Below are 25218 nucleotides of genomic sequence, written 5' to 3'. Positions count from 1 at the left end.
ATGGAAACTGCAGTTTAATGTTTGCAAATGTAAAATAATGCACTTGGGGAAAAGGAATCCTCAATCTGAGTATTGCATTGGCAGTTCTGTGTTAGCAAATACTTCAGAAGAGAAGAATTTAGGGGTAGTGATTTCTGACAGTCTCAAAATGGGTGAGCAGTGTGGTTGGGCAGTAGGAAAAGCAAGTAGGATGCTTGGCTGCATAGCTAGAGGTATAACAAGCAGGAAGAGGGAGATTGTGATCCCCTTATATAGAGCGCTGGTGAGACCACATTTGGAATACTGTGTTCAGTTCTGGAGACCTCACCTACAAAAAGATATTGACAAAATTGAACGGGTCCAAAGACGGGCTACAAGAATGGTGGAAGGTCTTAAGCATAAATCGTATCAGGAAAGACTTAAGGGACTCAATCTGTATAGTCTGGAGGACAGAAGGGAAAGGGGGGACATGATCGAAACATTTAAATACGTTAAAGGGTTAAATAAGGTTCAGGAGGGAAGTCTTTTTAATAGGAAAGTGAACACAAGAACAAGGGGACACAATATGAAGTTAGTTGGGGGAAAGATCAAAAGCAACGTGAGAAAATATTATTTCACTGAAAGAGTAGTAGATCCTTGGAACAAACTTCCAGCAGATGTGGTTGGTAAATCCACAGTAACTGAATATAAACATGCCTGGGATAAACATATATCCATTGTAAGATAAAATACAGGAAATAGTATGACTAGATGGACCATGAGGTCTTTTTCTGCCGTCATTCTTCTATGTTTCTATGTTTCTATGTTTCTATGTTTCTATGTATGAGATGGGCTGAGAAGAAAGTGAAACATCTTTTAGAGAATGCTTGCAGCTCTAAGAATTTTAATGATATGGTTTACTTCCGTTTCCTGGATAACTTCTTCAAAGAAAGGGAGGTGACTTCTGCCTACTTCTCCCCTCCTCCCCTTTCCCAAAATAGTGTTTCTGAGAAGATCAGATAGATAGTCTCAAGGAGGGAAAAGATTCCTGTCCTATCACCATATCACAAATTACTGCTGCTTAAAATATGGCTGTAGTATTAAGAAGCGTTTGCATTTGTGCAAGTCCCAAAGTTAAGCAGCCATTGTACTTTGCTCTTGCCTTCAAGCTCAGCTGGCTTAAAGTTGAGTGGATATTTTAAGACTTAAAAACAATCCAGACAGAAACAGGATGGAACAGGCCTACTAGATCAAGTCATGCCCTGTGAAGGGTCCAAACAATCTAAATCATATTATGGTTTGTTTAGTTTTGGTGTAGAGCGTTGAGCAAAGCCAATAAATTGTGACTTATGCAATTATACAGTATGTAGACAGGCAATTTGAGGCAAAGATGAGTCACATACTATTCAAGTTCTAAAATGTCCAGACTCATGATGTTCCCAAATAAAAGCTAGAACTGACTTCTTTTTTAACTTCGGAGGATAAACAAAGCTGAAAGAATTAAGCTTGTTTTTTCACTTTGTAATATTCTTTGAAGGCAGTAGCAATCATATTGTGAATGTCCTTCACACAGCAACCTCCATAGCAAAGGATTTTGTTTTCCCATTAAGCACCAAAATGGTAATGCATATATAAATTAAAATGCATAAGTAGGAGAATGCAAAAGAATTTATTTATTTATTTATTTTATTTATTCATTTGTCCAATGTACAAATACATAGGAAGAAAAATAGACATGTGATAATATAAAAGAGGGTGAAAGTGAACTTAGAGGAGAGGATATATCAAAGGAAGAGAATATATAAGATAGGTGAAGGAAAGGAAAGATAATTGGACAGGGGACGAAAGGCACTCCAGTGCACTTATTTACGCCCCTTACTGGCCTCTTAGGAACTTGGAGAGGTCAATCGTGGAGAGTCTAAGGGAGAAGTGTTGGGGGTTAGGGGTTGACACAATTGAGTCCGGTAATGAGTTCCACGCATCGATAACTCGATTGTTGAAATCATATTTTTTACAGTCAAGTTTGGCGTGGTTCGTATTAAGTTTGAATCTGTTGCGTGCTCTTGTGTTATTGCGGTTGAAGCTGAAGTAGTCATTGACTGGTAGGACATTGCAGCATATGATCTTGTGGGTAATACTCAAATCGTGTTTTAGGCGCCGTAGTTCTAGGCTTTCAAGGCCCAGGATTGTTAGTCTATTTTCGTAGGATATTCTGTTTCGAGTGGAGGAGTGAAGGGCTCTTCTGGTGAAATATCTTTGGACATTTTCAAGGGTGTTGATGTCTGAGATGTGATATGGGTTCCAGACTGATGAGCAGTAGGCAAGAATGGGTCTGGCAAAAGTTTTGTAGGCTCTTGTGAGTAGAGTGAGATTGCCTGAGCAGAAGCTGCGTAGGATCAGGTTAACAACTCTAGAATGCATTAGATAGTTTGAACATTGTTCCTCTGCTGTTGGAAACAAAATGTAGAATTCGAAACAAAATGTAGAATTGAGTTTGTGGAATAATTGAGATAATAAATACCGGTAGCTTTCTGTATTGGGAATGGAGACAAGCAGTGTTTTTCTATAGTAGTTAATCCCAGAGTTTATCATTTTTCTTAACATTGAGTAGCATTAATCCCCCCCCCTTTTTTTCTACACAATTTAGCTACAGAATGTAATATTTTGTCGATCAAATAAAAACGCCGTTATTGGTGCTTATAAATAGGACACATCTTTTTTATGTGGAAAACAGTGTAGATTTGCTATTGGAGAAAGTTACAGAACAATGAAAGATTATTCTGTTCTAATTTTACCTGAAAAAATATTTGGAAGTCTAATAAAAAATCAGAATGTTTAAAATTCTAAAGTTTTTTTTTAAAGTTAAAATATTGTTTTAGGACTGTTAGCTTTGGTCCACAGTTACATATTCCAAATTTTTACTTTAAAATTGATTGATTTAATTTGATTTGATAATTCTGAACATAAAGTTAATTGGAATTCTAAATAAAATGCTATTACATTCGTTCAGAAGCAGTTGTTCTGTTAATTTATGCAGTATATTTATATACATTGGACTTCTGCTTCTTTGAATTTGTTTTCTAAATCAGGACTCCTTCCAGGGGTGAAATGCTCCCGGTTCTCTAATGCCAGTCGGTTGTAGGAGAGCCAGTCACAAAGGGAGCGCGAGGCTCCGCCCAGATGCCACCATTTGGGTTCTTTTACCCCAGTGATTTTCAACCTTTTTTGAGCCGCGGCACATTTTTTACTTTTACAAAATCCTGGGGCACACCACCAACCAAAATGACACAAAATGACACCCTAAGACTCCTCTCTTTTTCCATCCCTGTCTCCTCCCCACCCTTGTGTGTGTGTGTGTGTGTGCATACACACTCTTGAACCATTTCCAAAAACAGGTGAGGGCTGGGTTTTTTTCTCTCTTATTCTTTGGGTGCTTTTTATCATATGCTTTAAATCAAGAGTCACTTCTCTCTCTCTTTTGTTTCTCTCTCTTTCCTCTCATTCTCTGTCTCAATCATTTTCTCATTTCTCTTTTTTCCTCCCCTTTTTGCTCATTTCTCTCTCTCTCCCTTCCTCTCCTTTTCTCTCTCTTGCTTTCTTTCTCTCTCCTCTTGCCTTCTTTCTCATTCTTTCTTTCTCTTTCTCTCTTTTCTTTCTCTCTTGCTTTCTTTCTCTCTCTCACTCTTTCTCTCTCTCACTCTTTCTCTCTCTCTTTCTCACTCTCACTCTCTCAGCAAAAAGTTGCAAGACCGGAACCTGAGCTTCCTTCTTTGCGGCACACCTGACCATGTCTCGCGGCACACTAGCCGGCACGCTGGTTGAAAAACACTGTTTTACCCTATGCGCATGCACAGAAGCCCTTGAGCATTGCAGAGAGTAAAAAACCCCAAATGGTGGCATCGGGGCAGGTGGGCAGGAGCCTCGAGCTCCCTTCACAACCAGCTCTCCTACAACCAGAGAATTATCCTCTAGGCTACAGTATCCAATCCCTTCAGCTCTGCACCAGGGAAGGGTTACATATTTTGTGTCAAATCACCCTGGTGTATCGAAGGAACATCACAGCTCCTTATTTGCCTCTCGGCCCAACCCAGGGCCATTTCCAAGGCAGTTAATTTTATTGATAGCCGACAATTCTATCTATATGTGTCGCATGTTTTTTTGCTGAATTTGAAAATTAAGGGAAACAAATATATATATTTGTTTTCGTAGATTTTCACGGGTACAGGTATGACGGTCTTGGTATATTCAGGTTTCTTCCCCTGTAGGATTTGGAAATTTCTGGCGACGTTTCGATGAGGTCCCACTCACCATCTTCAGGCTGGTGTTTCTGTCCTTGTTCTAAGGCAGTGATGGCGAACCTATGACACGCGTGTCAGCACTGACACGCGGAGCCATTTTAGGTGACACGCCGGAGAAACAGGGAGCTTAGAGTGGTGAAGATGCAAATCTCCCCGCTTTCCAATTTCCCACCGACTGCAAGTACAGCAACTGCAATTATTATTATTATTTTTCCTCTCCCCTTAATTTTGTTTTGCACCAATTTTTTAAAAAATTGCGCCGGTTGCAATTTTAATTTTACTCCCAGGGCTATTTACCCGGGGTCCTACTTTGCTTACACATTAAACTGCTCATCCCATATCGCTCCACCAGGAAATCTACTCCAACCTCCCCTCCCCTCCTTCACTTCTTTCCCTCCACGAGCAGCGCATGGTGTCTCCTCACCTTGGGTCGATCGCATCGGGGAGGGCTGAATAATTTAATTGCCGTTTCTCTTATAGCTGTTACAGGTAAACCCTTACCGGGTTATTCATTTGTAATTAAAAATAATCATGCCGGGCTCGCAAAAAAGAGTGGGAAAAAAAAAACCCTGCGTGGACGTCTTTGGCGGCTCATAACTAGATTTTCACAAACCCCCCCCCCCCTTGATAAGCTTTTTCTTGAGTCTGAACAGTTTGGGGGGTTCACCAAAGAGAAAAGAGGGAGAGAGGGAGAGAGGAAGGAAGGGTTAAATATAAAGGGAGAGAGGGAGGGGAAGAGGGGAAGGATGAGGGGTTATTATTAATCTGTAATTTAAAAAAAATCATGCCGGGCTCGCAAAAAAGAGTCTGAAAAAAAAAACCTGCGTAGACGTCGCGCCATTTGCACCCCCCACCGCGGAGGGAAAGCATTTGGCATCGGCACCGCCAACCCCCCCCCTCCACCAGCAGCAAAAGCCTGAACGACGGAGCCGAAAGGCAAACGGTGCACCTCCCCAGAAGCAGCAACAGCCTAAGCGGCGGGGCGCTCCGTAGTTCAGGCTTTTGCTGCTGGTGGAGGGGAAGGCGCCAAAGGCAAACGGCGCGCCCCGCCGCTTAGGCTTTTGCTGCTTCTGGTGCCTTTCAGCTCCGTCGTTCAGGCTTTTGCTGCTGGTGGAGGGGAAGGCGCCAAAGGTAAACGGCGTGCCCCGCCGCTTAGGCTTTTGCTGCTTCTGGGGGGGGGGTGCACCGTTTGCCTTTGGCGCCTTCCCCTCCACCAGCAGCAAAAGCCTGAACGACGGAGTCGAAAGGCAAACGGTGCACCCCCCCAGAAGCAGCAAAAGCCTAAGCGGCGGGGCGCTCCGTCGTTCAGGCTTTTGCTGCTGGTGGTGGGGAAGGCACCAAAGGCAAACGGCGCGCCCCGCCGCTTAGGCTTTTGCTGCTTCTGGACGGATGCACCGTTTGCCTTTGGCGCCTTCCCCTCCACCAGCAGCAAAAGCCTGAACGACGGAGCCGAAAGGCTTTTGCTGCTGGTGGAGGGGGGGGTTGGCGGTGCCGAAAGGCAAATGCTTTCCCTCCGCGGTTGGGGGTGCAGGGCAGGCGCAGTCAGCCCCAGGAGACAGAGGGAATGAGAGAAAGGAAAGAGAGAAAGGGGGGGAGAGAAGGAAAGAATGAGAGATAGAAAGGATAGAGAGAAAGGGAATGAGAGAAAGGAAAGAGAGAGAAAGGGAGGGAGAGAAGGAAAGAGATAGAAAGGATAGAGAGAATGAGGGAATGAGAGAAAGGAAAGAGAGAAAGGGAGGGAGAGAAGGAAAGAGTGAGAGATAGAAAGGATAGAGAGAAAGGGAATGAGAGAAAGGAAAGAGAGAGAAAGGGAGGGAGAGAAGGAAAGAGAGATAGAAAGGATAGAGAGAAAGAGGGAATGAGGGAAAGGAAAGAGAGAGAAAGGGAGGGAGAGAAGGAAAGAGTGAGAGATAGAAAGGAGAGAGAGAAAGAGGGAATGAGAGAAAAGAAAGAGAGAAAGGGAGGGAGAGAAGGAAAGAGTGAGAGATAGAAAGGATAGAGAAAAAGGGAATGAGAGAAAGGGAAGAGAGATGAGAGAGGAAGGAGGAGAGAGAAAGAGAGAGAGGAGGGGTAGCGAATTATGGATGTCAGAACTCACGCATGCGTAGTAGCGTGCGCCCACACTTTTTAAAAAATTTTAAAAGAACAAGAGAAAGCATGAGAGAGAAAGAACAAGAGAGAGAGAGAAAGAAAATAAGAGAACAAGAGAGAGAGAGAAGGAAAGCAAGAGAGAAAAAAGATAGCAAGAGAAAGCAAGACAGATAGGGAGAGGAAAGGAGAGCGACAGAAATGAGAACAAAAAGGGGAGAAAAAAGGAGAAATGAGAAAATGATTGAGGCAGAGAATGAGAGGAGAGAGAAACAAAAGAGAGAGAGAGGTGATTTTTGAAGCATATGGTAAAAAGCATCCAAATAATAAGAACCCACCCCCAGCCCACACCTGTTTTTGAAAAGAATTTAATGATAAAAAAACCCCAGCCCTCAACTGGTTTTGGAAATGGTTCGAGTGTATACACACACACACATAAGGGGGGGAAAGAGACAGGGATGGAAAAAGAGGAGAAGTGAGAGGGAGAAGGAATGAGGGGAAAAGGGAGGAAGAGAGAGAAATGAGAAACATGAGAGAAAAGGGGGAAAGACAGGAGAAATACCCAGAAATGAGACAGTGGTATAAATTTGAGGAGGGATGATTGATGATTGACTGTACAGTGGAACCCCGACATAAGAGCTGCTCTACTTAAGAGCAACTCGAGATAAGAGCTGGGAGGGGAGAGATATTTTTGTTCTACTTACAAGCCCAAATTCGAGATACAAGCGCCAAGGAGCTGTCTCCTGAAGCCAAACGCTAACTTCCGCGTTCGGCTTCAAGAGACAGCTGCGAAGCGGCGCGCGTGTTTTAAAAGGTTGCAGCCGGCCTGGGGGGCTCGGGGGGGTGCTTGCAGCTTTCTTTCTTGCTCTTTTTCTTTCTCTCTTTTACCTTCCCTTCCTCTATTTCTTCTTTTCTTTCTCCTTCCCACCTTCTTCCCTCCCTCCCTCCCTTCACTCATTCCTCTCTTACTCTCCCCTTTCATAAGTTTCCTTGCTTCCTTCCTCTGTTCCTGTCCCTTCCCCCTTTCTTTCTTTCTTTCTTTCTTTCTTTCTTTCTTGCTTTCTTTCTTGCTCTTTTTCTTTCTCTCTTTTACCTTCCCTTCCTCTATTTCTTCTTTTCTTTCTCCTTCCCACCTTCTTCCCTCCCTCCCTCCCTTCACTCATTCCTCTCTTACTCTCCCCTTTCATAAGTTTCCTTGCTTCCTTCCTCTGTTCCTGTCCCTTCCCTCTTTCCTTCCTTCCTTCCCACCCTCCGTCCATTCATTCACCCATTCCTCTCTTGATCGCTTAAAGCCGGTCCCTGGTGCAAAAAGGGTTGGGGACCTCTTTCCTACAGGATTGGGTGGCAGAGAAGTTGAACATATGTAAATTTAAAAGTTTAAGAAAGTTTACAAGTTAAATGAAAGAAACTTCATTATTCATTTATATGTACATGTACATTTCTTCATTAAAAACATGTCTTTCTGCATAATTTAGACTAACTTTGTGAGTTTTTTGAGGGCTGGAACCAATTAAAATTATTTACATTAATTCCTATGGGGAAAAGTCGTTCGAGATAAGAGCTGCTCGACTTAAGAGCCCAGGTCCGGAACGAATTAAACTCGTATCTCGAGGTACCACTGTATTTATAAGGGGATGTTACATGGGATTGTATATATGAGGGGGTTATTTATGTATGTATGTATGTATGTATGTATGTATTTATTTATTTATTTATTTATTTATTTATTAGATTTGTGTCATTTTGGTTGGTGGTGTGCCCCAGGATTTTGTAAATGTAAAAAATGTGCCGCGGCTCAAAAAAGGTTGAAAATCACTGATTTAAAGCATATGGTAAAAGCACTTAAATAATAACAGAGAAAGAAAACCCCCAACCCTCACCTGTTTTTATTAATAGTTATGTTTTTGAATTTGCTGGTTGTTTTAGTTTTAATAGTAATAGAGTTTGGTTTGGTTTTATTATTAATTTCTTTTAATAAAAAAGAAGGGATTTATTATTTATTTATATTTATATTTATTTTTTGTTTGTTTATTTGTCTATCTACCTACCTACCTACCTATCTACCTATATATCTACCTACCTACCTACCTATATATATATATATATATATATACTTCTATGCCGCCCAGTTTTTTTCTCAAGGTGACACACCACCCGAGTTATGCTCAGTTTTTTGGCGAATTTTGACACACCAAGCTCAAAAGGTTGCCCATCACTGTTCTAAGGCGAACACTTCAGGCTGCTGTTTCTGTCCTTGTTCTAAGGCGAACAGGAAGGCAGCTTAGGTCTCGCAATGTTCGCCTTAGAACAAGGACCTGAAGAAACACCAGCCTGAAGATGATGAGTGGGACCTCATCGAAACGTCGCCAGAAATTTCCAAATCCTACACGGGAAGAGTGTTTGGAAACTTCAGATCGTGCAGAATGCAGCTGTGAGAGCAATCATGGGCTTTCCCAAATATGCCCATGTTACTCCAACACTCCGCAGTCTGCATTGGTTGCCGATCAGTTTCCAGTCACAATTCAAAGTGTTGGTCATCACCTATAAAGCCCTTCATGGCACCGGACCAGGGTATCTATGAGACTGCCTTCTGCCACACGAATCCCAGCGGCCGGTTAGGTCCCACGGAGTTGGCCTTCTCCAGGTCCCGTCGACTAAACAATGTCGTCTGGCAGAACCCAGGGGAAGAGCCTTCTCTGTGGTGGCTCCGACCCTCTGAAATCAGCTCCCTCCAGAGATTAGAACTGCCCCCACCCTCCTTGCCTTTCGTAAACTCCTTAAAACCCACCTTTGTTGTCAAGCGTGGGGGAACTGAGACATCTCCCCCTGCCTATGTAGTTTTATGCATGATATGACTATGTATGTTTTTTATACTGGGGTTTCTTGCTTTTTAGACTTTTTAAATGTACTATTGTTATTTTAGATTCTAATTATTAGATTTGTCATTATATATTGTTTTCATCACTGTTGTGAGCTGTCCCGAGTCTACGGAGAGGGGCGGCATACAAATCTAATTAATAATAATAATAATAATAATAATAATAATAATAATAATAATAATAATAATAATAATCTTCCCTAGTAATAAATTCCTTTATAAAGTGGGAATTGAAAAACAGTTCTATTAGGATGTAACATTCTAAGAATTGTAAAACATTTGTCATGTAAGTTTTTATATTTCATCCTAAGGTGTGGTTTTGTTTTGGGTTTTTTTTTGTAGCTGATGCAATTAATAATGCAGCCGGTTTTGGATTCAATGGTGTGGATGAGAAAGGCAATTATCGCTGGGATCTATTGTCTAATTTGAATATCAAGAATATTGAGGTAAGTTGAAGTATGGTCAGAATCTTCTTTAGGGATAACATTGGTGCTGGAAATTGTTCCAAACCCTATATTTAGAACTTGTTTGAATAAAGTGGAGAAAGTCTAAATTTCATGCAAATAACTTTTTGCAGGAAGATAATTCATTTGCTGCACTGGTACAATATGCAGGCGAGGGCAAAAGTCATTATTCTGGCTTTTAAATCTTTTCCTTCCTCTTATTTTTCCTTTTCTTCCTCCCTTCCCTCTCCCCTGCCAAAGGAGAATCCTTATTCATATCCAAATATTCCTGATACTTTTCCCAGAAATGTTTTTTTAATTGCAAAACCCCCAATATTTAAACTTGACTTTTGCCAATTAAAAAGTGTATTAAATGGTGTAGTATAGCTGTAATGAAACATACAGAAGTAATGTAACTTTAAATATGAGTGGAAACTGACGTTCTTAGTATTAGGAAACCTAATAATGCATGCTTGTTTCACTCTTAGATGGCAACAAGTTTTAAAATGTACTTAGAAAACTGGAATATTCAAACAACTGCCTGGCTTAAACGGTAAAAAAAAAAACCTTAAGTGTTTTGTGGTTTTCCTCAATAGTGGTTCAATCTCTATTTACAGTGTTGCATTTAGTGAAAATGAAAAATATTTTTTTCTCTGGAATTCTCATCATTTTATAATGATAAAGGGAAAAAAAAGATTTTCACAGTGCGCTCCTGACCCTAAGATAAAACTTCAAATGATACTGCCTACTAATAATGGCATTCTGTGTATCCATCTCTGTAAGTTGGGCCACAACCTTAGACTAAAATAATTTCCTTTTAATTTTGTATTATTCAGCTATGTATCCTAAATGTGTGCATGTGTGTGTGCATGTATTCTGTTATTGTCACTAATAGACAGATTTCTTTTTATGGTAATGTTTGTGACTTGAGCTTTTATTTGTGAAAAACAGTCTTTTTCCTCATTTGGTGCAAAAGAACAGTGATGCTTTTTTAATTTACACCATTGATTTAACTTCACGTGTTGATGGACGAGGATGAGAATCCCTTTCCATAAAAAACAATAATTTAGCTATTACATAGATCATTGCCAGACATACAGTGGTACCTCATCTTACGAACACCTCTTCTAATGAACTTTTCGAGATACGAACCCGGAGTTTAAGATTTTTTTGCCTCTTCTTCTGAACTATTTTCATCTTACGAACCCAAGCCGCTGCTGCTGGGATGAAGGGGTTTCTTTTTTCCCCCTTTTTTGAAGAAAGAAAAGGGAGGGGCGGCTTGGAGGGGGAAAGACTTTGCATTAACAAAAGTAGGAGAACAGCGTGCTTGCAGAGGCACTGAAAGGGTGTCTTTTGAAGAAAGAGAAGGGAGGGGCGGCTTGGAGGGGGAAAGAGTTTGCAGAGAACAGCGTGCTTGCAGAGGTACTGAAAGGGTGTCTTTTGAAGAAAGAAAAGGGAGGGGCAGCTTGGAGGGAGAAAGACTTTGCATTAACAAAAGTAGGAGAACAGCATGCTTGCAGAGGCACTGAAAGGGTATCTTTTGAAGAAAGAAAAGGGAGGGGCGGCTTGGAGGGGGAAAGAGTTTGCAGAGAACAGCGTGCTTGCAGAGGCACTGAAAGGGTGTCTTTTGAAGAAAGAAAAGGGAGGGGTGCCCCCCTTGCCTTTCTTCCTTCCCACTCACCCTTTAGCCTAGCCTTGCTTCTTCCACCCGCCCCCTTTAGCTGCTCCTCCCTGCCCTCTGTTCGCCTCCCTTCTAAAGTTTGGGATTTTCCTGAAGGATTTGCAGGCATTATTTGCTTTTACATTGATTCCTATGGGAAACATTGTTTCGTCTTACGAACTTTTCACCTTATGAACCTCCTCCTGGAACCAATTAAGTTCATATCATGAGGTACCACTGTATTTAGGAATTACAACAATGATCTTTCTAAACACTAACAAATGCAATAAAAGAATTTCTTCAAACATAAAATGCTTTGCACTTCTCACCTTAGCAGCAGTTCTACACACAATCGTAACCATAACTGTTAGTATGAAATATGAATAGAAATTATACAAGTTTCTGATCAAAAGTAGTGGACTTACTATGTGCTAAATATAATAACAGTTGGTTAACAGAAGGATTTGAAAATTACCGGTAGTGCGACATATATACATACATACATACATACATGTAAAAGGGGAGGAGAATTTATTGCTTTTTCTTTTATTTCGGCCTCCAGCTAGGGTAGATCCTATCTATTAAATGTTAAATTTAGTTGATCAATTTTTCCTCTGTTTTTTTGTACACTATCCCCCCCCCCCCCCCCCCCCCCGTTTTTTGTTGTTAGGGTTGAATGTTTTGTTTTGTTTCATTTTGTTTGTTGGTTTTACTGTTTTGTATTTTATTTTTTATGATAAAACAATAAAATTTAAATTTAAAAAATCAAAGTTGTGTATTGTAAGAGCCACACAAATACTGTGTGCTCTAGATACTTATTCTTTTAAAATTTAAGATTTTTCTTACCGGTAGGTATGAAATCCAAGTTCAATTAATGATGGTATTTAAAATCAGAATTTATGTGCCATGAAATAGGGGAATTGTCAGTAAACAGATACTATAGATACTAGTCCTTAATAACTCTTATAAGAACAGTTCTGATTCTATGGTATAGTAATAAACTCAGATATAATTGCATGTAACCTGCATTTTTATACGTTTTCTTTTTCTAATTTTCTTCTCAGTGTATGTTATGATCGGACTTCTTGGTATCCTACAGCTGCAACATTTCTTCTCTCAGCTCTTTGGCACGGTGTTTATCCTGGATATTATTTTACATTTACCACTGGCATCTTTATGACACTAGCAGCCAGAAGAGTATGTATCCCTGTTAATCCTTTTTTCCCCTTCTGTGGGTACAAACCCAGGCAAAATCAATAATAAATTCCACAAGTGCTACTGATTTCCAAAGAAGAACAGATTTTCACTTCATTGTATTAAATTATATCTATCTTAAATATCGTGTTTGTTTGAAAGTAGTACACGTTTCCTAGATATTTCATGGAGTAGCATCACATATTATAATAATTAGTGCATAGAACGGTCTCTGCTATTGAATTCTGTAAAGATATACAAAAGTCAGAATTGTTTGTTTTTCTTGTCTACCTCATCTTCTTCTTTTAATGGCCCCATAATCTCTTGCGGGGTGAATTCTGGGCAACTGAATGGAACTGTGTATTTTCTGGCCGGATGCCCTTCCTGTCACCAATGCAGAGTTTTGTTCAGCAGATAATCTCATTGTGCCAGAGAAAGAAATATTTTTCTTGTCTATCTGTCATGTAATGATCATATTATTATTATTATTATTATTATTATTATTATTATTATTATTTATTAGATTTGTATGCCGCCCCTCTCCGAAGACTCGGGGCGGCTCACAACAATAATAAGAAACAGTGTAACAATGGGACAAATCTAATAATAAAAATATATAAAGACCCCAACAATTAAAAACCATACAACACATACATACCAAACATGACATATAAAAAGCCTGGGGGAGATGTCTTAGTTCCCCCATGCCTGGCGATACAGGTGGGTCTTGAGTAACTTGTGAAAGACAAGGAGGGTGGGGGCCGTTCTAATCTCCGGGGGGAGTTGATTCCAGAGGGCCGGGGCCACCACAGAGAAGGCTCTTCCCCTGGGGCCCGCCAAACAACATTGTTTGGTCGACGGGACCAGGAGAAGGCCAACTCTCTGATATTTTGTATCTGTATAGCTAATCCTTGACAGTGCATCCTGAGCTCTTTGAAAACTCTAATGTGCCCTTGTTTTTCTTTTTTTTAAAAAAAAAAAGTTTAAATTTAGAAATTAGTGCTCTTTTGTTCATTTTTTTTGGTTGTAGAATTTAAGGTTTTTGAGCAGCTTGGAAAATAGTTACATAAAAAGAATATGTGTTATTATTGTTGTTGTAATTGTAATTGTCCAAACAGCACAGATACAGACTCCAATGGATAGTTAATACTGCAGAAAGAACAATTGCAATCTGTCTTTCATAGGAAACCTACATATTGCATGGGTCAGAAAGAGGGCTGAGCAGATATCTACAGACCCCTCACTTCCTGGACGTAAATGGTTTCAATTCCTCCTCTCAGGACAGTGCTATAGGCCATTGTATGCCAAAACAACTAGATACAGAGACATTTCCCCACCGTGCCATCCCTCTCCTGAACATCTAATTCTCATAGTTCTGTCTAATTTGTATATATATCAACTTATAGAGCCGTGATGGCGAACCTATGGCACACTTGCCACAGGTGCCACGTAGATCCATATCTGCAGCATGCAAACCGTTGCCATAACTCAGCTCCAGTGCGCATGTGTGCACCGCCCAGCTGATTTTCTTCTCCCACAGAGGCTCTGGGAGGGCGTTTTCAGCTTCCCTAGGCTCCAAGAGAGCCTCTGGAGTCGGGAGGGCCAAAATTGCGAGAGCAATCATTGGCTTCCCTAAGTATGCCCATGTTACACCAACACTCCGCAGTCTGCATTGGTTGTCGATCAGTTTCCGGTCACAATTCAAAGTGTTGGTTATGACCTATAAAGCCTTTCATGGCATCGGACCAGAATATGTCCGGGACCGCCTTCTGCCGCACAAATCCCAGTGACCAGTTAGGTCCCACAGAGTTGGCCTTCTCCGGGTCCCGTCGACTAAACAATGTCATTTGACGGGACCCAGGGGAAGAGCCTTCTCTCTGGCGGCCCCAACCCCCTGGAACCAACTCCCCCCAGAGATCAGAATTGCCCCCACCATCCTCGCCTTTCACAAGCTCCTTAAAACCCACCTTTGTCGTCAGGCATGGGGGAACTGAGATATGCCCTTCCCCTAGGCCTATACAATTTATGCATGGTATGTTTGTGTGTATGTTTGGTTTTAAAAAAAAATTAGGATTTTTAAAATCATTTTAAATATTAGATTTATTATATGTTGTTTCACTATTGTTGTTAGCTGCGGAGGGATTGGATACTGTAGCCTAGAGGATAATTCTCTGCCTTGCAAGGCAAAGGTTGCAGGTTCAAATCCCAGAGGGTATGTCTAACTGATGAGGCCAAAATAAGGCCGAAATAGATCTATCCTAGTCTCCCTTAATTTTCAAATTCATCAAAAAACATTAAATAAATACACCAACAAAATAATAAAATAAAATAAAAACGGGCCTACCCAAAGTCGGAAATGGGACCGTGGGGAAGGGCAGAGCAGCATGGGAGGGTCATGCATGCGTGCTCAGGGGGGTGCATGTGGAGGCATTGAATTATGGGTGAGGGCACACATGCACAATAGCACACACACCCATGCTTTCAGCACCTGAGGAAAGAAAGGTTCACCATTACCGCTATAGAGTGTCGCTGAAGTTTTATTATTTATCCTTATTATCTTCTTTACTCCTCCCCTTTTATTGGTATTATTATTATTATTGCTTTGCATGTACACTGATTACTTCTGTAGTGAAGAGAATTTCCTTGTGTGTTGAATCACACTTGGCCAAAATAAAGTTCAGCTCAGCTCAATTCAATTCAGGTCAGGTCAATTCACTGCTCATTCAGACCATATATGAGCATAGTTATGAATATATATTACATTCCTGTACTTAGTTAATTGTGTCACCTGTTTAAAGATGATTTTGTAAGTTAGATTGTTGTTTGATGAAATTTAGAGGTAAAACTTTTTAAATAAGTATTATTTGTGTAGATGCACACGTGCCATTTCAGAAAAGTCTTTACGTACTAATTATTATACCAGATTGGGCGCTTGGAGAAAAATTCTGATTCAATTTGTAACATGTTTACTCAACTGAAATGGAGGGTCTTATAGAAGAATAGAATAGAATAGAATAGAATTTTTATTGGCCAAGTGTGATTGGACACACAAGGAATTTGTCTTGGTGCATATGCTCTCAGCGTACATAAAATAAAATATACATTTGTCAAGAATCATGTGGTACAACACTTAATGATTGTCATAGGGGTCAAATAAGCAATGAAGAAGCAATATTAATAAAAATCTTAGGATATAAGCAACAAGTTACAGTCATACAGTCAACATGGGAGGAAATGGGTGATAGGAATGATGAGAAAAACTAGTAGAATAGAAGTGCAGATTTAGTAGAAAGTCTGACAGTGTTGAGGGAATTATTTGTTTAGTAGAGTGATGGCGTTCGGAAAAAAACTGTTCTTGTGTCTAGTTGTCTTGGTGTGCAGTGCTCTGTAGCGACGTTTTGAGAGTAGGAGTTGAAACAATTTGTGTCCAGGATGTGAGGGGTCAGTAAATATTTTCCCCATCCTCTTTTTGACTCGCGCAGTATACAGGTCCTCAATGGAAGGCAGGTTGGCAGCAATTGTTTTTTCTGCAGTTCTGATTATCCTCTGAAGTCTGTGTTGGTCCTGTTGGGTTGCAGCACCAAACCAGACAGTTATAGAGGTGCAGATGACAGACTCAATGATTCCTCTGTAGAACTGTATCAGCAGCTCCTTGGGCAGTTTGAGCTTCCTGAGCTGGCGCAGAAAGAACATTCTTTGTTGTGCTTTTTTGATGATGTTTTTTATGTTAGGTGACCTCACTAACTTTTCCTCATGTTTCCTCACAAACATTCCTCAATGTTTCCTTTTGAACATTTTTTTAAATTAGTAGTAGGAAGAAAAAGGCAAATATTTTCATACGTTATAGCCAAACTTTATCAAAACCAGGCCGCATATGCATAGACTAAAAATTTGTGAGAGATGCACTATGAAAATTCTTTTTAAACATTTTGCTTTTTTAAAATAAGGTTAGGAACAATTGTCGACCCATCTTCATCTCATCCAAGCTGCTCAAGGTGGGCTATGACATGGTTACCTGGTTGGCAACTCAACTGTCGGTTTGCTACACTGTGGCGCCATTCGTTCTTCTTGCTGTTGAGCCGACAATTAAATTATACAAGTAAGTTATTTATATTAGTTTCAGATTGTGCATTAGAGTGACTGGACAGGTGTGTGAGCAGATGAACAGGAAATGTCCCGTGTAAAGCCCCTTAAATTAGAATATCACTTCAGTTGTCATGATGGCCTTTGGCTGAGAAGTGGAACTGATTAAAGTGGTTTAATAAAGCCACGTTTTTTGTATTGCAGTTGGTAACTGGTTTATATTGTCTCTCATCACTTACAGATCACTGTATTTCCATATGCATATTATATGTATACTGGTATTACTGGTGCTACCAAACAATTCTCAAAAACTCAGCGGAGGGAACCAGGCCATTGAAATAGAGGCACACAGCTATAATAAAATCAAGAAAGAAAAGTGAGACTGGAAATCCTCTGCAAGAACATCGAATAAAAGTTACAGAGATGGCATGCCGTGGCTTCCTTTAAAACACTTTTTAAAGGATGTAAACAGAACTGGACTTTTTATCCAAATACAACTCTTACTTGGTAATGTTTACATATTTCAAGGACAAGATTTATACATTTTTATAAATTAAAGAAGCTATTTTAATGAAGGTTTCTACTGCATTTAAATATTTATTCTTGTGTTTCATTTGTTGAAAATATACATTATCTATTGTTCAGGCATGTTGCTTCACCTAACTTCTAAGGTTTTCCTTTCTCCTGTTAACCTATCAAATTGGGTAAAATATTTTTTTTTTAAAAAATGCTGGCAGCGGTGTTCCCAGGGAATAGACTGTAAAATTTTATAAACAGCTGCTCATAACATATCAAAAGGTCTTAGTTTTTCTCATCTTTGGCAAAATGGAATATTCAGAACTTAACACATTCAAGATTTATTCACCTAGATTGACCTGTTTGAATGGAAAATAATGATAAAGAACTGTGAAATATTGTGGTTCTGGTTTTCCTTATAAATTAGATACCTCTATTCTGTGTGATCTGAACTATGTACAGATTCGTCTTTATTGAATAGTGAAGGATATCACGGAACTATCATTCCATTATAGCATTTGTTACACAGAAGCAAAGTTTTCTTGGAAATATCTCAGGGACAATTTATATTAGTGATTTGACTTGAACTGTATAGAATATGCATCTTTCAAATTGTTGGATTTTAAAAATGTCTTTTAAACAGTAGAATTTAGGAAGTATTTTTGCAATTTTTAAAAGAAAGAAATGCTTTGAGGAAACACAATAAATGAAGAAGAATTAAGCAGCTAGGTTATTGAATAACTTTCAGCTTGTCTGGGTGTTTGTTGGCTGCTTGTTGCAGAGTTGCATTGTTGGGGAAAAATTCAAATTAAGAGTGGAAACCAACATCAGAGAATAAAATAAGTTCAAATTTCCTTTTATAAAATCAGCAGCTTAAAAAAAAAAGATTAATGAGCTGATATGCTCAAAATCAGCATGAGCAATTAATGTAAACTTGGTTAATATGACTTCTATGTAATGCACTTCCCAGAACAATTTATTGGGAATTAATGTTATCAATGTATATTACTAAGTTTTTATGAACTGTGCCATTATCTCTGTTATACATTCTAAACAATTTCTCTGAGTGATATTCCAAATTTTTAATTAGTTAGATTTAAAAATGCAAGAAATGTCAATAAAAATATTGAAATGCAGTAATAAAATCATTGGTAAAAATATAATTGATTAAGCAATTTTAAAAAGATTACCAATTTTAACGTGTCAGTGGGCTCATATTAGAAACAAGAAACACAGAACCCCTTGTTATTTAGTATCCTAGAATCTATTTGTCATAATTTAGACCTGCAAATCATTTAAGAACTAGCAGCATAAGTCTTTATAATTTCAGGTTTGCCAGAAGTTCCTGAGTTTTATGAAATTTGAATTAATTGTTTTAAAATCTGTATATGACTTTAATGTATGAAACAGAAAATAAGCTGGATCTGAAAAGGACTCATTCAACAGCACAAGAAAACAAAAATATTAACATTTAAAAAGTATAAATCTTGTTTTTTTCTTTCTTCAGATGCTCTGTCCCTAAATAAAAATGAATGTTGTTTCATCTTTATTCAGTCCATCTTAAGTTTCCCCATAGCATAATTATTTTAAAAGAATATACATTGCAAATTTTCAGTCTTTTCATATTGACACAAGTTACAATGAATCAGAAGGAAGGAATCTCCAGTCAACTCAAGGAGTATCTCTAATATTCTTTTCACCTGGAAAACCAGTTTATCAACCACATGGAAAGGGAAATTTTCCTTACCTCTGTCCAAGGCAATTGCCCTGGGCGTCGTTTTGACTCCCATGCCCTTCACCTCTAAAAGTTTAGTAAATAATATGTTTCCTTCACTTGGCCTTTAAATACAAAATCTAATCTTTTGAATGCTTACTTTGTTTTTTGGAATAAGCTGCCTTGAGTGACCAATATGAACAGAAAAATGACATGACTCAGCCAGAGAGTTCACGGTGAGGGTTTCTGGGAGTTGCAACTCAATAACATCTATGGAATGGTAAAGTTTCACCACTCCTGCTAGAACTATTTTGACAATAGAGTGGTACCTCTACTTAACATAGAAGAAACAAAAGACTGACGGCAGAAAAAGACCTCATGATCCATCTAGTCTGCCCTTATACTATTTTCTGTATTTTATCTTAAGAACTTTTCTAGATAAGAACCGGGTATTCAAGATTTTTTTGCCTCTACTTAAGAACCATTTTCTATTTAAGAACCCGAGCCCGGAAAAATTTCCCAGGAAATTTGAGAGTGGCACGAAGGCCCGGCCAGTTTCCTGACATTCCCCCTTTAATCCTGACCATCTCTGGCTATTCAGGCTGCCAGAGGAACCTTTCGGTGGCACTTAAGGAGGCTTTGGCAGTCCAGAGCGACTGGAGCATTTTCCTTTCTCTGGGCGCTTCGAGAGGGAATAAACCACTTCGCTGTGGTGTCTCCCTCATGCTGCCTCTCATACACCCAGCGCGAGGTTGCCTCCTGGAGTGTCTGGGTGTGGAAAAGCAAAAGGGGACACTTTGTCCCAGCCAGATGAACTCGGCTTCAGCCAAACCGAGGAGTCACCACAGTGAAAGAAAGGCGCTGGCTTTAAAGTGAACAAATGAGCGAGAGGGGAGGGGAGCCCTTCAGCATGGGAAGGAAGAGGAAGCAGGTAGCAGCAGTAGCAGCCACCTTTCGGTCAAAGGAATGGGAGGTTCCCCCCTCTCGCCTGCCTGGGTTTCTCTCTGGCGCAGTTATGGGAGGTGCATGCTCCTCCTCGCCGCCTCAGAGTCCCTCTTTTTTTTTTTAAGCCTTAAAGTTTTGGATTTTTTTGATACCCCTCATCTCACCTTCTTCCTTCGGCAGCGACTGTCCTCCTCCTCCTCCCACCCAAATTCCAAGTTTTTATTTCTTTCCTAATGGGTTTGCATGCATTATTTGCTTTTACATTGATTTCTGTGGGAAAAATTGCTTCTACTAAAGAATACTTCTACTTAAGAACCTGGTCACGGAATGAATTAAGTTCTTAAGTAGAGGTACCACTGTATTTTTAAAGGTATCTGCTTTTAAATGAGACATAGCAGTCGTGCCATCTAGTGGTCATAAACATATACTGTATTAACCGTTCAGTTTTTTTAAAAAAAAAAGTTTGAAAAGCAATGGAGGAACCTAAACCTTTTTTTTGCCACATCTTGTTCTTTTATTTTAGCTTTGTACTAGAAATGGCCATATCGTGCAAAAACATATGAGTACAACCTGTAAAGGAGTTCATTGGTATACAGTTGGTCATCTTTCTTTCTTTTTCTCTCTTTCCTATAATAATTTCAGAACCAAGCTTTTAGGGTGTAATCGCAGTGATGGGATTCAAAAATTTTGCTACAGGTTCTGTGGGTTTGGTGTGGATTGGTGGGCATGGCAGGGGAAAGATACTATAAAATTTCCATTCCCTCCCCACTCCAGGGGAAGGTTACTGCAAAATCAACATTTCCTCCCGATCAGTTTAGATTCTGGAAGCAAAGAACAGATAGCCGCCCCGAGTCTTCGGAGAGGGGCGGCATACAAATCTAAGTAATAAATAAATAAAGTAATAAATAAATAGGAGCGGGGCCAGTCAGATGTGGTATTTATGAGTTCTCTGAACTATTCAAAATTTCTGCTACTGGTTCTCCGAGCTACTTAAATTTTTCACTAGTGGTTCTCCAGAACTGGTCAGAACCTGCTGAAAACCACTTGGTGTAATGTGACTACAAACATGGTACTTTGGTTTCAGTTTTCAAGTGGTAGAATAAGTATAAATAGACACAAATGGCAACTCCAAATCTCAACTAGCAAATGCTCTGTCCTACACATTGGGAAAAAGAATCTGAACTCCAAATACGAACTGAATAATCAAATTATCACAGATAATCCCCACTCGGTTAAAGACCTCGGTATACTAACAACAAAAGATTTAAGTGCCAAAGCCCACTGCAACAACATAGCCAAGAAGGCTTCAAGAGTTGTAAACCTAATCCTACGTAGCTTCTGCTCTGGCAATCTCACACTACTTACCAGAGCTTACAAAACTTTTGCCAGACCCATCCTCGAATACAGCTCATCCGCTTGGACATTAGGACAGGAACGGTAGGCACAAAAATTCTTTTAACACATGACAAGTGTTAAAATAATGGCCCAGGGGCCAGATGGGTCACGCACTGGCCAGGCCCACCTCCCGTATAGTGAAGGGGGAAAAAGTTCTCGATATGTCTTGCAGTGACAATGTGATGTTGCAACTTTGACACCCGTGACCTACATGAAGCCGCTGCATTCATCAACATGGAATGAGGTACCATTAATGCAGGTTGGCGGGGCCGCGGGAGAGGACCTATGTGGCTGCCCCGGCTCTATGGAACCAACTCCCCCTCCTCAATGTCTGTATGCTCCCACCCTCCTGGCCTTCCAAAAGGCTACGAAGGCCTGGCTTTGCCGACAGGCCTGGGGGCCATGAAACTGACATCTATCATGGCCAAATTACATTGAATGGTATGCATGTGTGTGCCTGGATTGATTGAGTTATGGGTTTTTAACTAGTTTTAGATTTTCATATTTGACTTCTTTTTTATTGTATTTGTATCTTTCATATTGTTGTAAGCCGCCCTGAGTCTTTCAGGATTGGACGGCATAAAAGTTGAATTAATTAATTAATTAATTAATTAATTAATTGGATAAATAAATTTAAAAAAGTAAGTAAGTATTCGGATGATACTCAAGTTTACATCTTCAACCCGAGCCATCTAAGTGATACTGTCACTTTTCTTTCATGGTGCCTGGAGGCTGTGGGGGTATCAATGGGGGTGGTGGTCACCAACCTTTAGCTGAATCCTGGGAAGATTGAGTGGCTTTGAGTAGATGGAGCTTCTGGTTCTGGGACTTTAGCCTATTCACTTCTGGACTAGAGACTACCCCAGATAGTCACAATCTGGGTGTCCTCCTGGACTTGTGACTCCTGCTCAATGAACAGGTGGCAGGGTCATGGCTATGAGAACCTTTGCACATGTGTGCCAATTGCACACTTTCTTGGATTAGGAATCCTTGAATTCAATCACTTAAGCCCTGATCATCTCATGATTGGACTACTGCAATGTGCCCTATTGGGGGCTATCCTTGAGTATTTTGAAGGTTCAGCTGGTGCAGAATGCAGCTTTATGGGCAGTTTGTGCAGTCTCTAGGATGGCCCAAGTTACCCTGTATCTAATGAATGATAAACATAGAAGTTTGACGGCAGAAAAAGACCTCATGGTCCATCTAGTCTGCCCTTATACTATTTTCTGTATTTTATCTTAGGATGGATATATGTTTATCCCAGGCATGTTTAAATTCAGTTACTGTGGATTTACCAACCACGCCTGCTGGAAGTTTGTTCCAAGGATCTACTACTCTTTCAGTAAAATAATATTTCCTCATGTTGCTTTTGATCTTTCCCCCAACTAACTTCAGATTGTGTCCCCTTGTTCTTGTGTTCACTTTCCTATTAAAAATACTTCCCTCCTGGACCTTATTTAACCCTTTAACATATTTAAATGTTTCGATCATGTCCCCCCTTTTCCTTCTGTCCTACCTTTTTCTACTTTTATTTATCAATACCTTAATGTTTCAGAGCAGCATTACAGAGAAAGGGCAACACTCAATTAATTAAATCTAAATATGTATAACCCTGGTCTATATATCAGTCAGAGAAACCTCCTTAATAAACCATCCCATTAGGGAAGATTACTGACTCATCTCTCTGCTTTTGTAGTCATTTGGAATTTAAATCCCATTAATCTGCTGTCACGATTTAACTCTTGGAGAGGAGGAATGTCACATTCAGAACATCTTGATGTATCTGCAGAAAGCAAAAAGTATGTTGGTCACAGAGATATACTGTGTATTATGTATATGGGTTCATTGGGTGGGTGGGTGTGAGAGAGAAAGCAGCCAGATGTTATGGTTTTCTGAGATAACTTACAAGTGGGTTACAAAAAATAATATTCTAGTGTCTGATGTTCATCTGAATTTTGGGGAGGGAAATAAAACTCTAAAAATTGAAGACTTAAGCAAGATCACCTACCAAACACTTTTCCTGCCCTTTGCCCTGAGGTTATCAGCCATTGTTCCACCTGACTTTTTTGCAGAACTTTTATTTTATTTTTATTTGTTTTGGCATGTGAGATTTATTCATTGACTTCATTATTTCTTCATTTATTTTTCTATATCTTTGCATTCTTAACTTTTTTGGGGGGGGGAGTAATCTTGCTATAAAATCAATCAAATTGGAAAGGAAAAAATAAATTAAAAGCTGACCTATAGTTTTAGTCAGCAAAAGGAAAATAAAGAACTTGTCGTAAGTTTCTTTTCTTCCTTTACAATCTGTATTTCTCTTTCCTGAACACAAGTGATAAAATAGAAAAGGGCTAACTATGTGAGATGAGACTTGTGGCTGCCTATAACCATGGCAAAATGGATGGAGAGATAGTCCAATCCACATGTCTGATGGATTCCTAGGTAACTGGCAGGAAGTCCACTTGTTCTGTCGGGCTCTCTGGTAGACTTCTCCCAAAAATTCACAGGTACAAATATCAGACACACACAATGTTCTTTATAATGAAAATTCACTTAAACTAAGCCCTCTTTTGGTATAGCAAAGAGCACTTGGTAATTTGTACAAGTCCCTTATCAGTTCTGTGATACTTAGCTTGCAGCTGTGAGACAATTCACAGTCCTTTTTCTTTCACAAAGTGAAACACACTTTGCTCTGGTTTAGTTTCAAAGCGGGGAAAAATCAGCACACAAAAGATCAAAGTCAGTAAAGCAGTCACGAAACACAACGATCAGATAATCCTCCTCAATGGCCAAACCCACAGGAGGAGCTAGATAATTGATCTCCTTCTGAGTTGTCTGCCACACTCTTCTCCTCCCTGTCACTCATGTCTTCTTGATCAGAGGAGCCTTCATCAGCAGATTCCACCAGGGGCAAAACAGGCCTGCAGCATGTGGATGTCTCCCCCACATCCACAGTCCTTGGGGCAGGAGCCGGGCCAGAGCTAACCACAACACCACTAAATGCCTCATGGACAACCAGAACCAGGAAGCAATCTAGCATTTGACAAAAAGTCTCTCTATCTGTTGACTCCATTTATTTTAAGTCCAGGCCATATGAAGAACAGTTGCAGGAACTGGATATATCTAGTTGAATGAAAAGAAGGACTAGGGGAGACATGATAGCAGTGTTCCAATATCTTAGAGGCTTCCATAAAGAAGAGGGAGTCAAACTATTCTCCAAAGCACCTGAAGGTACAACAAGAAGCAATGGGTGGAAACTAATCAAGGAGAGAAGCAACTTAGAAGTAAGGAGAAATTTCCTGACATTTAGAACAATTACGCAATCTACTACGCCCTGGTCCAACCACACCTGGAGTACTGTATTCGGTTCTGGTCACCACACTTCACAAAATAGACATTGAAACTCTGGAGAAGGTGCAAAAAAGAGCAACCAAGATGATTAAGGGATTGGAAACCAAGACTTACGAAGAGATACTGAGGGAACTGGGCATGGATAGCCTAGAGAAAAGGAGGGCCAGAGTGGACATGATAGCAGTCTACAAGTATACGAGGGGATGTCACAGAGAGGAGGGGATCACTTTATTCTTCAGGGCACCAGAGGGCCGGACGAGGAACAATGGCTGGAAGCTGACCAAGGAGAGATTCAACATGGAGATAAGGAGGAACTTCCTGATGGTCAGAGCAATCAACCAATGGAACAACCTACCAGCGGACGTTGTGAACTCCAACACTCTGGACATTTTTAAGAGAAGATTGAACTGCCACTTGACTGGTGTACTATAGGGTTCCTGCTTGGGCAGGGGGTTGAACTCGATGGCCTTCATGGTCCCTTTCAACTCTAACAATAAATTAATTAATCAATTAATCAATCAGAGGAACAACTTGCCTCCAGAAGTTGTGAATGTCCCAACGCTGGAGGTTTTTAAGATGTTGGATAACCATTTGTCTGAAGTAATGTAGGGTTTCCTGCCTAAGCAGGGGGTTGGACTAGAAGACCTCCAAAGTCCCTTCCATCTGTCGTTATTGTTGTTGTTGTGATGATGATG

At 40.1% G+C, this 25218-nt stretch overlaps 1 protein-coding gene across 1 annotated transcript in view; it reads left to right on the top strand.

Annotated features, from left to right (window-relative positions):
• MBOAT1 (membrane bound O-acyltransferase domain containing 1) overlaps positions 1 to 18667 on the top strand; it is a 51299-nt gene extending 32632 nt beyond the window's left edge. The window contains exons 9-13 of the mRNA XM_070747378.1: positions 9565 to 9668; positions 10154 to 10218; positions 12390 to 12522; positions 16467 to 16618; positions 16844 to 18667. Coding sequence (XP_070603479.1) covers positions 9565 to 9668; positions 10154 to 10218; positions 12390 to 12522; positions 16467 to 16618; positions 16844 to 16982 — 593 coding nt within the window. The 3' untranslated portion in view covers positions 16983 to 18667. The remainder of the gene's footprint in view (positions 1 to 9564; positions 9669 to 10153; positions 10219 to 12389; positions 12523 to 16466; positions 16619 to 16843) is intronic.
• The last annotated feature ends 6551 nt before the right edge of the window (positions 18668 to 25218 follow it).

Source organism: Erythrolamprus reginae, chromosome 3 (genome assembly GCF_031021105.1).
Source record: "Erythrolamprus reginae isolate rEryReg1 chromosome 3, rEryReg1.hap1, whole genome shotgun sequence".
NCBI classification, from domain to species: domain Eukaryota; kingdom Metazoa; phylum Chordata; class Lepidosauria; order Squamata; family Dipsadidae; genus Erythrolamprus; species Erythrolamprus reginae.
This window is presented reverse-complemented; position numbering and strand designations above follow the sequence as displayed.